Genomic DNA, 17,976 nt, shown 5'->3' on the forward strand with positions numbered 1-17,976 from the left:
CCCCGCCCCTTTGGCCCCCGCGGCGGCTGACCCCTCCGCTGCGTGCTGACGTAGCGGGGTTACGCTGACGCAGCTCGCCCGGGGGCCGCCCACCAAACTGAGACGGGAGGGGGCGCGCTCGCCTGTGGGTCGCCGAGCTGCTGCCGCGGCGCGGGGGGGATTGGAACGCAGGGCCTCCCGGTGCAGCTCCACCGTGGGGACGCAGGGCCTCCCGGTGCAGCTCCACCGTGGGGACGCACGGTCCGTAGTGGGGACAGGGACCTCTCCCAGTGCCGCTCCGTGCTGGGACCAAAAGGCTTTCTAGTGTAGCTCCTCCTTGGGTTTGCGGGGCCTCCTGATGCACTACTGCACTGGGGAAACTGAGGCGGGGAGTCCTGACTTGTCCAAGAATGCCCAGCCGGGCAGTGATGGAGCAGAAACTAGAACCCAGCCCGCCTGAGACCCAGCCCAACAGCAGTTTGGCCCTAGTGATCAACAGAGCTTGATGAGAGGTTTCAGAGTAGCAGCCGTGTTAGTCTGTATTCGCAAAAAGAAAAGGAGGACTTGTGGCACCTTAGAGACTAACAAATTTATTAGAGCATAAGCTTTCGTGAGCTACAGCTCACTTCATCGGATGAGAGGGGGAGTTCTCTAGGGAGGAGGCGACTGTAACCCCTTTTTGGTCGCATCCCAATCACCGAGGAAGACAGATCTCTGCCCTGGGAAGTTCACAGCCTAGTCAGACCACATGGTGGCAGGATAGTCCCTTAAAGCTCTGCCCCCTTTCAGAAAAAATATTACTCAAGCCTCCCTGTGAACAGAAAATCTGAAGTAACCAACAGAGCAGCATTCACCCCTAAGGGGTAGGAGGATGGATTTGGGGTAACTGCTGCCTGTCTTTTCGGAACCCCACGTGAAGGGCGTTGGCCTGACCTTCAAAGGCACTGCGGGCTCACTGCCACTGCTGACTTCCATAGTAGAGAGACATGGTGGGTAAATCCCATATCTTTTATGGGACCAACTTCTGCTGGTGAGTGAGACAAGCGTTTGAGCTACACAGAGCACCTCTTCAGGTTTGGGAAATGTACCCAGAGTGCAGGGCTGGATTACCCAATAGGCAAACTAAGCACATGCTTAGGGAACCAGCAAAGCAGGAGGCACCAAAAAAAAATGAAAAGGAGGTGAGCTACAGCTCACTTCACGAAAGCTTATGCTCAAATAAATTTATAAATAATAATAAATAAATAAATACTCTCATAAAGAACCAACCTTCCACACAAACTTCCTCGTGGCTGGACTTTACAAAAACTAGACAAGCCATTTACAAAACACACTTTGATTCTCTACAAAAGAAAAAGGACACTAAGCTATCTAAACTACTATATGCCACAAGGGGCCACAACAATGGTTCCCGTAACCCACCCAGCAATATTGTTAATCTATCCAACTATACTCTTAGCCCAGCGGAAGAATCTGTCCTAACTCGGGGCCTCTCCTTTTGCCCCTCCACCCCCACGAACATGATACAGTTCTGTGGTGACCTAGAATCCTATTTTCGACGTCTCCGACTCAAGGTATATTTCCAACACACCTCTGACCAACATATTAACCCACAGAGACCTTCCTGCCAACACTACAAAAAGAAGGATTCTGGGTGGACTCCTCCTGAAGGTCGAAACAGCAGCCTGGATTTCTACATAGACTGCTTCCGCCGACGTGCACGAGCTGAAATTGTGGAAAAGCAGCATCGCTTACCCCATAACCTCAGCCATGCAGAACACAGTGCCATCCACAGCCTCAGAAACAACTCTGACATCATAATCAAAAAGGCTGACAAAGGAGGTGCTGTCGTCATCATGAATAGGTCGGAGTATGAACAAGAGGCTACTAGGCAGCTCTCCAACACCACTTTCTACAAGCCATTACCCTCTGATCCCACTGAGAGTTACCAAAAGAAACTACAGCATTTGCTCAAGAAACTCCCTGAAAAAGCACAAGAACAAATCCGCACAGACACACCCCTGGAGCCCCGACCTGGGGTATTCTATCTGCTACCCAAGATCCATAAACCTGGAAATCCTGGACGCCCCATCATCTCAGGCATTGGCACCCTGACAGCAGGATTGTCTGGCTATGTAGACTCCCTCCTCAGGCCCTTCGTTACCAGCACTCCCAGCTATCTTCGAGACACCACCGATTTCCTGAGGAAACTACAGTCCATTGGTGATCTTCCTAAAAACACCATCCTGGCCACTATGGATGTAGAAGCCTCTACACCAACATTCCACACAAAGATGGACTACAAGCCGTCAGGAACAGTATCCCCGATACTGTCACGGCTAACCTGGTGGCAGAACTTTGTGACTTTGTCCTGACCCATAACTATTTCACATTTGGTGACAATGTATACCTTCAAATCAGCGGCACTGCGATGGGTACCCGCATGGCCCCGCAGTATGCCAACATTTTTATGGCTGACTTAGAACAACGCTTCCTCAGCTCTCGTCCCCTAATGCCCCTACTCTACTTGCGCTACATTGATGACATCTTCATCATCTGGACCCATGGAAAAGAAGCTCTTGAGGAATTCCACCATGATTTCAACAATTTCCATCCCACCATCAACCTCAGCCTGGACCAGTCCACACAAGAGATCCACTTCCTGGACACTACGGTGCTAATAAGCGATGGTCACATAAACACCACCCTATATCGGAAACCTACTGACCGCTATTCCTACCTACATGCCTCTAGCTTTCATCCAGATCATACCACTCGATCCATTGTCTACAGCCAAGCGCTACGATATAACTGCATTTGCTCCAACCCCTCAGACAGAGACAAACACCTACAAGATCTCTATCATGCATTCCTACAACTACAATACCCACCTGCTGAAGTGAAGAAACAGATTGACAGAGCCAGAAGAGTACCCAGAAGTCACCTACTACAGGACAGGCCCAACAAAGAAAACAACAGAACGCCACTAGCCATCACCTTCAGCCCCCAACTAAAACCTCTCCAACGCATCATCAAGGATCTACAACCTATCCTGAAGGACGACCCATCACTCTCACAGATCTTGGGAGACAGGCCAGTCCTTGCTTACAGACAGCCCCCCAATCTGAAGCAAATACTCACCAGCAACCACACACCACACAACAGAACCACTAACCCAGGAACCTATCCTTGCAACAAAGCCCGTTGCCAACTCTGTCCACATATCTATTCAGGGGATACCATCATAGGGCCTAATCACATCAGCCACACTATCAGAGGCTCGTTCACCTGCGCATCTACCAATGTGATATATGCCATCATGTGCCAGCAATGCCCCTCTGCCATGTACATTGGCCAAACTGGACAGTCTCTACGTAAAAGAATGAATGGACACAAATCAGACGTCAAGAATTATAACATTCAAAAACCAGTTGGAGAACACTTCAATCTCTCTGGTCACTCGATCACAGACCTAAGAGTGGCTATACTTCAACAAAAAAGCTTCAAAAACAGACTCCAACGAGAGACTGCTGAATTGGAATTAATTTGCAAACTGGATACAATTAACTTAGGCTTGAATAGAGACTGGGAATGGATGAGTCATTACACAAAGTAAAACTATTTCCCCATGTTTCAGAGTAGCAGCCGTGTTAGTCTGTATTCGCAAAAAGAAAAGGAGTACCATATGCATCCGATGAAGTGAGCTGTAGCTCACGAAAGCTTATGCTCTAATAAATTTGTTAGTCTCTAAGGTGCCACCGGTACTCCTTTTCTATTTCCCCATGGTATTTCTCCCCCCCACCCCACCCCCCAGTGTTCCTCTGATATTCTTGTTAACTGCTGGAATTAGCCTACCTGCTTGTCACCATGGAAGGTTTTCCTCCTTTCCCCCCCCTGCTGTTGGTGATGGCTTATCTTAAGTGATCACTCTCCTTACAGTGTGTATGATAAACCCATTGTTTCATGTTCTCTGTGTGTGTGTATATAAATCTCTCCTCTGTTTTTTCCACCAAATGCATCCGATGAAGTGAGCTGTAGCTCACGAAAGCTTATGCTCTAATAAATTTGTTAGTCTCTAAGGTGCCACAAGTACTCCTTTTCTTTTTGCGAATACAGACTAACACGGCTGCTACTCTGAAACCTGTCAAATAAATTTGTTAGTCTCTAAAGTGCCACAAGTACTACTTTTTTTTTTTGTGAATACAGACTAACACGGCTGTTACTCTGAAACTTTTCAAAAAAAAAAATTTTTTTTTTTAGCAGGCCATATCTCAAAATATTGGAATGCTGGCAAAGGTAACCCCCCATACTTATCCAAGACAATATGTGATGAACTCATTGGTCTAATGAGTGATGAAGTTTATTCAGCTATTGTGGATGAAATAAGTATTGCTGGGTGCTTCAGTTTATCTGTTGACTCTACACTTGATCTTTCACATATTGATCAATTGAGTATTGTACTAAGATATGTCTCCCCCACAGATGGAAAACCAGTTGAACGATTTATAACATTTCTCAATTTGAAAAGCCACACTGGTGAAGAAATGGCAAATCAAGTACTGCATTATCTGTGCCAAGTTTGCAAAATAGATTTCTCAAAGTGCAAAGGTCAATCTTATGACAATGCTGCCAACGTGTCAAGGCATTATCAAGGAATGCAGAAGAAGCTTTTAGAACAGAACAAATATGCCATAGTCATACCATGTGCTGCACACTCTCTCAGTCTTGTTGGCTGCAGTGCTGTTGATTGTTATCCAGTGGCAGTAAGTTTTTTCTCAACAGTCCAGTTTATACATTTTTCTCTGCCTCAACACACCGATGGGCAATTCTTAAAACATATTTGGGCAATGATTGTGTGTTGAAATCTCTTTCTAATACTCGCTGTGAGGCACATGCACTGGCAACAAGTGCAATTCTGGAGTCCTACTCAAAGATTGGATGCATTAGCAAGTATAGCTGAAGATCAATCACAAAAGGGAGAAACTATATGAGAAGCAGAAAACATTGCAAACAAGATGCAACAACTAGAGTTTGTATTCATGTTGACCATGTGGAATGAAATTTTACAACACAAGTCAAGCTCTCCAAAGAAAAAGAATTGGATTTGCAAATATGTGCAGACCTCTGTCAATTATTAGCAGACCACTTACACACTTTGAGGAATGATTTCGAAAGATTTGAAGACATATCAAAAGACATCTTGCCTGATACTAACTACAAAGAAGCCCAGTCTTGCAAGCGAATCAGGAAGCAATAAGCAAGTGATAGCAGTGCAACAGAAACAGCATTGAGTCCTAGAGACAAATTTCATGTATCTACTTACTACTCTATAATTGATACACTTGAAGCTCATATGAAGAGGAGAGGTGAAGTGTACAAAGACGTATCAAGTAGATTTTCTTTTCTAAACGATATGGACTTATCTGATGAACAATATTCACAAGGTTCCCAAAAGCTGGTTGACTCATACCCTGTTGACTTGAACATGAATCTCTGTGGAGAAGTACGGCAGTTCCACTGTTTTATGCGCACAAAGTTTAATGAAACAGGAAAAATGAAATTCAGTCACATTGATCTTCATGACACAATATTGAAAGACGGAATACAATGTCAGGTTTCAGAGTAGCAGCTGTGTTAGTCTGTATTCGCAAAAAGAAAAGGAGTACTTGTGGCACCTTAGAGACTAACAAATTTATTAGAGCATAAGCTTTCATGAGTTACAGCTCACTTCATCAGATGCATTCAGTGGAAAATACAGTGGGGAGATTTATATACATAGAGAACATGAAACAATGGGTGTTACCATACACACTGTAAGGAGAGTGATCACTTAAGGTGAGCTATTACCCACAGGAGAGTGGGGAGGGGGGAACCTTTTGTAGTGATAATCAAGGTGGGTCATTTCCAGCCGTTGACAAGAATTTCTGAGGAACAGTGGGAGGTGGGGGAATAAACATGGAGAAATAATTTTACTTTGTGTAATGACCCATCCACTCCCAGTCTCTATTCAAGCCTAAATTAATTGTATCCAGTTAATTGTTAGTCTCTAAGGTGCCACAAGTACTCCTTTTCTTTTTGGGAATACAATGTGTATTTCCAAATGTAGAGATCGCACTACGTATTTTTCTAACATTGATGATTACTAACTGCTCCGCAGGATGCTCCTTTTCCTCAGCTGAAAAGAATAAAAAACCCTCAGGGAACAACAATGTGTCAGGACAGACTTGATTCACTTTCCCTATTATGTATGAAAGCGGACATGCTTTGTCGAGTCAGCTTCGATGAATTTATCCAGAATTTTGCAATCAGAAAATCTAGAAAGAAGCTATTTTAATTTCAGCATACATGTAAGTTCTGTGTCATTTCAAAAACCAAAATTTTATTTTACAATATAGTATTGTTTTTATTTTGAATTACATGGGGGGTGGGGGACCATAATCTTTTTAGTGTTTAGGCCTTCTAAAGGTCTTAATCTGGTCCTGCCAGAGTGTCAGACTAGATGATCATAATGGTCCCTTCTGACCTTAATGTCTATGAGTCACTGCTAAATACAAGATCAAATAGATTGTTTAGCATAAGTAGTTAGCACATATTCTAAGGGACCATTCAAGGTGAAGTGGCCAATTAACACCCCTGTAGTTGCAGGACAAAAAGGGGGGTTAGTGGGTTACAGGTTGTTGTAATAGACCCGATAACATTTTACCCGCAATTGGGGATATTGCAGATTATGTATTCCTTACGCCATATGATCCTAAACCGAACTTTGCACCCCTTGATAATCTGTACGTTATTCCCTGATAAGCAGAAACTTCTATGCTTAAACTCTTTACTGTTTTATTTTTATTTTAACATCATTTTAATAGAATTTTTAAATAAACCATAAATCCAGTGTCTTTATTAAGGTCATGATTTTTAGTGTCTAACAGAGTTATGAAATTAAGCTCCCAGTCTCATCTTTTGAAAGTATTGGACAAGTTTCCTTTGAGGACGAGGACTGATAGATCAAAATTCTACAAGTAATTACCCTCTGATCCCACTGAGGGTTACCAAAAGAAACTACACTATCTGCTCAAGAAACTCCCTGAAAAACGACAAGAACAAATCCGCACAGACACACCCCTAGAACTCCGACCTGGGGTATTCTTTCTGCTACCCAAGATCCATAAACCTGGAAATCCTGGATGCCCCATCATCTCAAGCATTGGCACCCGGACTGCAGGATTGTCTGGCTGTGTAGACTCCCTCCTCAGGCCCTACGCTACCAGCACTCCCAGCTATCTTCGAGACACCACTGACTTCCTGAGGAAACTACAATCCATCGGTGATCTTCCTGAAAACACCATCCTGGCCACTATGGATGTAGAAGCCCTCTATATTCCACACAAAGATGGACTACAAGCCGTCAGGAACAGTATCCCAGATAATGTCACAGCAAACCTGGTGGCTGAACTTTGTGACTTTGTCCTCACCCATAACTATTTCATATTTGGGGACAATGTATACCTTCAAATCAGCGGCACTGCTATGGGTACCCGCATGGCCCCACAGTATGCCAACATTTTTATGGCTGACTTAGAACAACACTTCCTCAGCTCTCGTCCCCTAATGCCCCTACTCTACTTGCACTACATTGATGACATCTTCATCATCTGGACCCATGGAAAAGAAGCTCTTGAGGAATTCCACCATGATTTCAACAATTTCCATCCCACCATCAACCTCAGCCTGGACCAGTCCACACAGGAGATCCACTTCCTGGACACTACAGTGCTAATAAACGACGGTCACATAAACACCACCCTATACCAGAAAGCTACTGACTGCTATACTTACCTACATGCCTCCAGCTTTCATCCAGACCACACCAACCGATCCGTTGTCTACAGCCAAGCTCTACGATACAACCACATTTGCTCCAACCCCTCAGACAGAGACAAACACCTACAAAATCTCTGTCAAGGGTTCTTACTGCTACAATACCCACCTACTAAAGTGAAGAAACAGATTGACAGAGCCAGAAGAGTACCCAGAAGTTACCTACTACAGGACAGGCCCAACAGAGAAAGCAACAGAACGCCACTAGCCATCACCTTCAGCCCCCAACTAAAACCTCTCCAGCGCATCATCAAGGATCTACAACCTATCTTGAAGGATGACCCATCACTCTCACAGATCTTGGGAGACAGGCCAGTCCTTGCTTACAGACAGCCCCCCAACCTGAAGCAAATACCAGCAACCACACCCGACACAACAAAAACACTAACCCAGGAACCTATCCTTGCAACAAAGCCCGTTGCCAACTCTGTCCACATATCTATTCAGGGGACACCATCATAGGGCCTAATCACATCAGCCACACTATCAGAGGCTCATTCACCTGCACATCTACCAATGTGATATATGCTATCATGTGCCAGCAGTGCCCCTCTGCCATGTACATTGGCCAAACCGGACAGTCTCTACGTAAAAGAATAAATAGACACAAAGCAGATGTCAAGAATTATAACATTCAAAAACCAGTCGGAGAACACTTCAATCTTTCTGGTCACACGATTACAGACCTAAAAGTCGCAATTCTTCAACAAAAAAACTTCAAAGACAGACTCCAATGAGAGACCGCTGAATTGGAATTAATTTACAAACTGGACACCATTAAATTAGGCTTGAATAAAGACTGGGAGTGGATGTGTCATTACACAAAGTAAAACTATTTCCCCATGTTTATTTTCCTCCCCTATTGTTCCTCACACGTTCTTGTCAACTGCCGAAAATGGTCCACCTTGATTATCACTAGAAAAGGTCCCCCTCCCCCTCCCCGCTGGTAATAGCTCACCTTACCTGATCACTCTCATTACAGTGTGTATGGTAACACCCATTGTTTCATGTTCTCTATGTATATAAAATCTCCCCACTGTATTTTCCACTGCGTGCATCAGATGAAGCGAGCTGTTGGTCACAAAAGCTTATGGTCAAATAAATGTGTTAGTCTCTAAGGTGCCACAAATTCTCCTTTTCTTTTTGTGGATACAGACTAACATGGCTGCTACTCTGAAACCTGGCTTTGTGAAGTGTTCACCCATGGGTGATACGGTGTTTTTATCTTTTATCATTTATCTTTTTTTCTGGGAGAGTTCATCCGAGAGCATGGTGATAGCAGAGGGTACACAAGCACATAGGCCCTTTTCGTCCTCAAAGGTTGAAATCAATGCAAGTTAGATGCCTAAATAATTTCAAGGATCTTCACCTTAGTATGTCAAGTTGGGGATCTAAAATCAGTGGCCACTTTTGAAAAAAAATGTGGGTTCAGTTTCTCCATGCCTCACTTTCCCCATCTGTAAAATGGGATAATACTTCCCTACCTCCCAGGGAGCCGTGAGAATAAAGGCTCAGATCTTCAGAGGTCTCTTTTCGCCTAATGCTCATTTACATATTTGGGGGACACTCAGATAATATAATGATGGGACCTATGTAAGTACCTTGATAAACAGAATGCTCCTTCTTCATGCAAGAACTCAGGGGTCAGACAGAGGCAATTTGATCAAGACAACTTGGTGCATGATCTTTAGGACCTAGCTCAGAGGTGGGCAAACTATGGCCTGTGGGACCATCCTACCCGGCCCTTGAGCTCCCATCCGGGGAGGCTCACCCCCAACCCCTCCCCTGCTGTCCCCCCTCTCCTGCAGCTATGCCGCTGCATGGGCAGCGTTCTGAGCGGCGGGGTTGTGCGCTCCTGCTGAGCAGAGCGGCAGCGTGTCTAGCTCTAGCTGGGTGAAAAGAAAAGGAGTACCCGTGGCACCTTAGAGACTAACAAATTTATTAGAGCATAAGCTTTCGTGAGCTACAGCTCACTTCATCGGATGCATTTGGTGGAAAAAGCAGAGGAGAGATTTATCTTATAAATTATAGTTATAAGTTTATAGTTGAGTTATAAATCTCTCCTCTGCTTTTTCCACCAAATGCATCCGATGAAGTGAGCTGTAGCTCACGAAAGCTTATGCTCTAATAAATTTGTTAGTCTCTAAGGTGCCACGGGTACTCCTTTTCTTTTTGCGAATACAGACTAACACGGCTGCTACTCTGAAATCTAGCTGGGTGGTGTGGCTGCCAGACATGCTGCTCTGAGCGACATGGTAAGGGGGCCGGGGGTTGGATAAGGGGTGAGGGGTCCCGGGGGGCAGTCAGGGGACAGGGGGCGGTTGGATGGGTGGAGGTTCTGCAGGGGGGTGGGGGCGGTCAGGGGACGGGGAACGGGGTGGATTGGATAGGCACGGGGTCCCGGGGGGCCTGTCAGGGGATGGGGTGTGTGGATAGGGGTTGGGGGACTGGGAGCAGGGGGGTTGCATGGGGGTGCAATCCCAGGGGGGCAGTTTGGGGTGGGGGGGTCCCGGGAGGGGACGGTCAGGGGACAAGGAGCAAGGGGGTTTGATGGGTCAGGGCTTCTGAGGGGGGCAGGAAGTGGGAGGGGGCCAGGCTGTTTCGGGAGGCACAGCCTTCTCTATCCAGCCCTTCATACAGTTTTGCAACCACAATGTGGCCCTCGGGCAAAAAAGTTTGCCCACCCCTGACCTAGTTGCTTCCAAAGCAATGCGGCTTCTGTGCAGAATTTTTTTTATGAGATTGACATTATTGCCAACTACTACACGGCGTGGAACTGAAAAGAATGTCATTATTGTTTAAGTTCCAGTAGTGTCTTGAGAAATACTGAGAAGTGATTATATTTATATTAGCTTGATTATTTGTATTACAGTAGCATCAAGAGGCTCCGACCAAGATGTGGGCCCCCAGCATGCCAGGCAGACAATCCCTGAAAAGAGCTCACACTTAGAGGAGGATGGAAGGGGGAAACTAAGGCACAGAAAGAGGTAATGCCTTTCCCAAGGCCATGCAACAAGTCAGTGGCAAAGATGGCTATAGAACCCAGAGCTTGCCAGTCACCATAAGAAATGTCACCCTCAACAAATTAAACTGTATGCCACAGTGCACATAGCATATGCTTGCTTGTACTCCTGGAATAGGAGAGAGCTTTTTAGACAAGCAAGCAAGACTAATCTTTGACTTTTAGTTAATGTCTGTAGGGGTTTGGACAGAATAAAGTTCATTATATTTGTCCAAAGCTTCAACTTCTCACAAGCAGACAAGTTTTGCAATGCTGCTTTCCTTTTGTTTAAAACACATGGGAGCAAAATAATTACACATGATGTTATCAGGGAAACAAAACCACTGAATCCAGCACAGATAACCAGGCAGCGAATGTGTGGAGCTTTTCGTTTCCCTGTGGTTGACTCTGGGCAAAAGGGCAAATTGTGCATTTCCAATTGAGTGAAAAATTCCCCTGTATGTCTGCAACCCTGAAAGATAAATCTCCCTTCTGGCAGGATGAAAACGACATCATCAAACTGAGCTGGAAGTTGTAGCTGCTAGGAATAGATGGTTGATCATGCTGAATCAGGCCCAAGGTCATCTAGTTTAGCATCCTGTCTCCCACAGTGGCTAACACCAGTTGCTTCAGAGAAAGGTACCAGAAGCCCCGCAGTGGCGGTAATGGAGTAGCCTACCCCCAGGGAAAAAATTTTCCTGACCCCCAATAATTTATGCCCTGGAACAGGAAGAGTTATGTTGCTTCCAAAACTCTTGGGTTGCTTTGTGTTTTGATAATCTGACCTAGCTGCCAGTAGCCTTGTTAAAGATCAACATGAGGGTGCTGCCCATGAGACAACGTCTGCTGTTGACAGCGCCTAGGAAGGGCAACAAAAAAAACTTCATTACTTGAACAATGCTCTGTTGCTTTGAGAAAATAAATGCCTCTATAGGTGTTAAACATAGCAAGGAAGCTTGACTCCCCTCTGAGTTAAGGAAACCAATAATTAGGAATGGATTTCCTAGCTCTTCCCCTCTCTTCAGATTACTTACCCAGATCGCTGATCGGAGAACTCTGGTCCAGAATATATTTCTTATTCATTATGCTGAAGCGGTGTTTGCCACGTACCCCACAGCTCCCGGGACACAGCAGCGGAGCCCACTCTGCTCTTGTCCTTATACAAGTGTCTCCCCTCCCATAAGATAAGGGTACTTCAGATATGCCCAGGAATGGGCTGGCATTGGGCAGAGCTGCTTGAAAGAAGCTTAAGAAACCAATTGGAATGTTATTTTCCAAACACAATTAACCCGGCTTTCCTCTTATCGTGAGAAGAGCTGATAGGGTGGTTATTAATGGGTCATTAATTGGGTATGAGAAACCTTGATCCAGAGGATTTTCCCTAGTTCAAGTGGTTGTGGCTTATCCACTCCCCTGAACAAATGTTATCAATATGGAGTGCTAAATCAAAAAGCCATTTGGTAGAACTTTATGCAGTTCTCTAGCAGTTAAGTGCATGAGACACGCTGGACTCTGCTCTGACAAGGCCATTTTCCCCACAACTTAGAACCAGAACTGGCATTGCGGTGTCGCAGTACATGCAGCGTTCATTGGGCATCAGCTGAGTAAATATGATACAAAATATCATGGATCAATGCTGTCATAAATATAAAGGGAAGGGTAAACACCTTTAAAGGAAAAGAGGAAAAACCCTTTCACCTGTAAAGGGTTAAGAAGCTAGGATAACCTCGCTGGCACCTGACCAAAATGACCAATGAGGAGACAAGATACTTTCAAAGCTGGAGGGGGGGGGGAGAAACAAAGGCTTTCTCTGTCTGTGTGATGCTTTTGCTGGGGACAGAACAGGAATGGAGTCTTAGAACTTAGTAAGTAATCTAGCTAGATATGCATTAGATTCTGATTTCTTTAAATGGCTGAGAGAATAAGCTGTGCTGAATGGAATGGATATTCCTGTTTTTGCAACTTAAGGTTTTGCCTAGAGGGATTCTCTATGTTTTGAATCTAATTACCCTGCAAGGTATTGACGATCCTGATTTTACAGAGCTGATTCTTTTTACTTTTTCTTCTATTTAAATTCTTCTTTTAAGAAATGGAATTCTTTTTCATTGTTCTTAAGATCCAGGGGTTTGGGTCTGTGGTCACCTATGCAAATTGGTGAGGATTTTTATCAAACCTTCCCCAGGAAAGGGGGTGCAAGATTTGGGAGGATTTTGGGGGGAAAGATGTTTCCAAACGGACTCGTTCCCAGTAACCAGTGTTAGACGTTTGGTAGTGGCAGCGAAAGTCCAAGGGTAAAAGATAAAATAGTTTGTACCTTGCGGAAGTTTTAACCTAAGCTGGTAAAAGTAAGCTTAGGAGGTTTTTGTGCAGGTCCCCACATCTGTACCCTAGAGTTCAGCGTGGGGAAGGAACCTTGACAAATGCTGATCTGAAAGTTTTGTAAATACTGAATTTATCAATCAATAACCTGAAAGCTATCAGTAAAGCCTACAAAAGCTTCTGTGCATTTCTTCTGATAAGCAAAAGCTGAACATGCAGAACGTGAGTTGCCGTATGCTCATTTGATCGACTTATCACCCAACAGGGCATGGACGGTCAGCCTTTCCCCATAGGTGGTAGAATACATAAATGTATTTGGCTCATGATGACTGTGAAGCAGCCACCAGGCCTTCTGAAAGGATAGGATGGTATGACCATGCCTGTGGGTCACAACTGCAAATACCAATTCAGGACAAATTGCTGAGAAATAGGGCAGGTGCACCCCAAAACTGGTGGTTATTCGTCCATAAGATATACCAAACCAGCAATAAAAGTAAACTTCTGTTTCACCACACTGGCTAACAAGAAGCAGTCTCCTTAGGCATTCCAGTCCTTGTATCGCCACCAAAAACACTAGATTTAATGATGAGTGGTTATTTAAAACCAATTTCATCAAACAAAAGGGTTCTTCTGATCCCAAAGGACATGCCACATACCCAAAAATCACACTGTTGCCAATGCTTTACTATCTAAAATCTAAAGGTTTATGTATAAAAAGAAAGAAAGGTGAGAATTAAAATTGGCTAAAGGAATCAAATACCTACAATAATTGCAAAGTTCTTGGTTCAGGCTTGTAGCAGCGATGGAATAAACTTCTGGCTTGTTAAGTCTCTGGTTACTTCCAAAGCCCTGGAAGGTCTGCAGTCCCTTGGTTAGAATGCTCCCATTAGTATAAGTTCATAGTCCAAAGATTTGAGCAGGAATGAGGCAAAATGGAGATGTCTCCAGGGCCTTTTATAGCTTTTGCCAAATGAAGGGGAAACCTGTTCTAGTTTGTGGAAACCCACAAGTAACAAGATGGTGTTTGGAGTCACATGGCCAAGTCACATGTCCATGCATGATTTCGCTTAGTCATAGCAGAAGCCATCCCATACTACAGTTAGAACGTTCACAGGAAAGTCCATTACATGTGGATAGGCGTTTTCCATAGCCCTTTGTGAGTTAAGTTTCAAAATAGCAGCCGTGTTAGTCTGTATTTGCAAAAAGAAAAGGTCTAGTTTAGTATCCTGTCTCCACAGTGGCTAACACCAGCTGCTTCAGAGAAAGATACTAGAAGCCCTGCAGTGGCGGTAATAGGGTAGCCTACCCCCAGGGAAAAAATTTTCCTGACCCCCAATAATTTATGCCCTGGAACAGGAAGAGTTATGTTGCTTCCAAAACTCTTGGGTTGCTTTGTGTTTTGATAATCTGGCCTAGCTGCCAGTAGCCTTGTTAAAGATCAACATGAAGGTGCTGCCCGTGAGACAATGTCTGCTGTTGACAGAGCCTAGGAATGGCAACAAAAAAACTTCATTACTTGAACAATGCTCTGTTGCTTTGAGAAAATAAATGCCTCTATAGGTGCTAAACATAGCAAGGAAGCTTGACTCCCCTCTGAGTTAAGGAAACCAATAATTAGGAATGGATTTCCTAGCTCTTCCCCTCTCTTCAGATTACCTACCCAGATCACTGATCAGAGAACTCTGGTCCAGAATATATTTTAGTCATTATGCCGAAGCGGTGTTTGCCACGTACCCCACAGCTCCCGGGACACAGCAGTGGAGCCCATTCTGCTCTTGTCCTTATACAAGTGTCTCCCCTCCCATAAGATAAGGGTACTTCAGATATGCCCAGGAATTGGCTGGCATTGGGCAGAGCTGCTTGAAAGAAGCTTAAGAAACCAATTGGAATGTTGTTTTCCAAACACAATTAACCCGGCTTTCCTCTTATTGTTGTGAGGAAAAACTGATAGGGTGGTTATTAATGGGTCATTAATTGGATATGAGAAACCTTGATCCAGAGGATTTTCCCTAGTTCAAGTGGCTGTGGTTTATCCACTCCCCTGAACAAATGTTATCAATATGGGGTGCTAAATCAAAAAGCCATTTGGTAGAACTTTATGCAGCTCTCTGGGAATTAAGTGCACGAGACACGCTTGACTCTGCTCTGACAGGGCCACAACTTAGAACCAGAACTGGCATTGCTGTGTCACGGTACTTGCAGTGCTGATAGGGCATCAGCTGGGTAAATATGATACAATCATATTGATCAATGCTGATCTGAAAGTTTCATAAAGACTGAATTTATCAATCGGTGAATATACCACATTGAATTAAATTTATGAATGGTTGATGTCTGATTGTGTTCTACTTCATGTGGGCGAGTAATCTTAGCTCTTCCAGGAGCTAAAAACACTAAGGTAAATCACTGAGACTAAACAACTCTAGAGAGGGATCAGCCCTCATACACGGGCTCAAGCTAGGTTTTCCAGAGACTAGGAGACAAAGAAAGGGCCTTTTTCTCTAAAAAGATTGGCTTGAACTGACACAGGGCCTTCTTTTTGATCCAGCAAACAGACAAGACCTTCTGTCCAATGGTTGGGGCAATCCTGGGGAAGGGTTGGAAGGACTTTGATCTACTAGTGCCCCAGAAAACTGATGGTGACCTCTGGTAAGCTTTTAGCATATAGGAACGCTGATTTTTTTTTTTTATATTTTCTCTATAATGTTTTTAACTTAAGAATGAATGTGCTTGCTTGGAAAGGGCTGTGTGATGACACTCAGAGAGAAAGCAAAGCATAGGTGCTTGTCTATAGGCAGACTGACATGCCGGGGATATCACAGAGTAAGGCAGAGAGCAATACAGCCTTAAAATCCCCGGGGTCAGTAAGGAATGGGACAAGAAACCGGTGATGGCTGGAGACCTGATTGGGAGTTCCAGGCACAGTTATTCTGAAATTGTGACATCTGGCTCTGATATTGATTCTCTTCTGTGACCACAGACAAGATATTTCCCCTCTCAGCCTTGTAAAATGGGGAGAACGCTCTCTAACTTTGCCGGAAGTCTGTGAATTGCTTAGTGAATGTAAAGCTCACTGAAGATAAAACAAAATACTACTGAAGTGCTAATTAATTGATATTAAGAATACTATTCCAGAACAATGATGCAAAAAGAATTAAAGCCAAACTCTTCCAATGATGCCACTTCCAAGTTTGTTCCTGAAAACTGTACCAACAGGTCAAACAATATTGTACAAGAACAGCACAATCTACCCCATTTGAAAAAAGCAGGAGCTGTCCATCAAGACATTTGTAAGTTTGGTGGGTAAGATGTACAGTTATTATTTGCAAAGCATCAACTGCAGGTGAGGCACTTGTACCACTGCATTTAGCCATTCCCTTTATTGGCACTTTAGGGAACAAGAAAATCACATCTAAAGAGAGTTGAGGTAACTGAGGAGTCCTGGCAGATATGAGGGAAGGTGGAAGGGTGCGAGAAAGAGGGAGGGACAGGCACAATTGGACAGGAAGGGGGACTCATTGAGAAACAGAGGAGAGAGAAGAGGAGTACTTGTGACACCTTAGAGACTAACAAATTTATTTTAGCATAAGGTTTTGTGAGCTACAGCACTCTAAGGTGCCACAAGTACTCCTTTTCTTTTTGCGGATACAGACTAACACGGCTGCTACTCTGAAACCAGAGAAGAGAGAGTTTGATAGGTGGGTTGGAAATTGTTAGACAGTGGAAAGATCTTGCATGTCTCAGAAATTCCTGGAGATTTTATTTAGCTCAGCAGTTCTTACAGTATTACACCCAGTGCCATGAGGGGAAAGTCTCATGCCCTTGTGTGGACAGAGGGTGACCAGATAGTAAGTGTGAAAAGTTGGGACACTTTTTTTTTTTTTGGTGAGGTGTGTATAGTTGCATATATAAAACAAAGCCCCTAATACCAGGATGTCTGGTCACCCTATGTGGATATGACAGAACATATCTTTTGAAGGCAGGAGAATGGTGTGTAAAGATGCCACTACAAGACATCACTAGGATTAACCCTCCCCTAGTGGCCTCAGGTGGCACAGGCATAAATCATGAGATATCACTTGGCCTGGCTAGCTGGACAAGTGCTGGCAAAATCCAGAGAGAACAGAAGCCTTGGGTCTTCGCACACATAGGAAGGGGTTTATGCAGGACATCTTCCAGAACATTCAGGAGACAGCATCTGCCCTGAGGTGTTCACAGTCTGACATCAGCAAAATTGCAGGGTGGCAATCAGGGTACAGGAGAGGTTAGAGCATCCTGATCCATGTGCAGGCAGGAGGCTATCACTGCCCCTTTGGCAGGGACTGGTTCTTCCCAAATGCACCCCAGGGTCGCGTGAATAAAAGCGACTGGCACTTCACTCAGCGGGGGTAATATCTGCTGCAGCAGATCCCACATATGCTGGAGGGAGCTTGGTTCATGCTCCTCCTGTCTTGGGAGGGGATAGGGGCCAGAATACCTCACCCATCCCCATGCCAAGGGTAGGGCCTGCCTTGCTCTCACCCTTCCTCCTGCTGTGTAGGATGAGGGGATGGGGGGGGGGGAGCGAGGCCTTGCCTGGCTATATCCCCCTACCCTCCTGCTCCACGTCAGGCTTACCCCTCCCCCTGCTGGGGGGCACATCCTGCCTCACTACTACCACCCCCACCCCACAGCTGGGGAAGTGCCTGGATCACCTTCCTTGGAGGGTGGCAGGGAGGGTGGCTTAGCCCCAGCTCCTGCTTCACGCCTGCGGAAGGGCCTGCCTCACCTTTCCTCCTACTCACTCCCTCTCGCGGGCTGGG

General features: G+C 44.9%; 1 protein-coding gene and 1 long non-coding RNA gene across 4 annotated transcripts in view; one reads left to right on the forward strand and one right to left on the reverse strand.

Moving 5' to 3' along the window:
* Nucleotides 1-12,003, reverse strand: part of SLC11A2 (solute carrier family 11 member 2) — a 58,735-nt gene extending 46,732 nt beyond the window's left edge. Inside the window, exon 1 of the mRNA XM_038378186.2 lies at nt 11,890-12,003. Within this exon, the coding sequence (XP_038234114.1) occupies nt 11,890-11,938 (49 nt within the window). The 5' untranslated portion in view covers nt 11,939-12,003. The remainder of the gene's footprint in view (nt 1-11,889) is intronic.
* Nucleotides 80-17,443, forward strand: LOC122458345. 3 transcript variants are annotated; one of them, XR_006278350.1, is made up of 5 exons: nt 80-491; nt 621-968; nt 10,727-10,841; nt 15,723-15,823; nt 16,391-17,443. It is a non-coding gene; the product is annotated as an uncharacterized LOC122458345 (long non-coding RNA). The 3 variants fall into 3 exon arrangements; XR_006278349.1 differs by having other exon boundaries at nt 82-491; nt 15,723-17,443; XR_006278351.1 differs by lacking the exon at nt 10,727-10,841 and having other exon boundaries at nt 86-491; nt 15,723-17,443.
* Nucleotides 17,444-17,976: the final 533 nt, after the last annotated feature.

The sequence above is a fragment of the Dermochelys coriacea genome, chromosome 20 (genome assembly GCF_009764565.3).
Source record: "Dermochelys coriacea isolate rDerCor1 chromosome 20, rDerCor1.pri.v4, whole genome shotgun sequence".
NCBI classification, from domain to species: Eukaryota; Metazoa; Chordata; order Testudines; family Dermochelyidae; genus Dermochelys; species Dermochelys coriacea.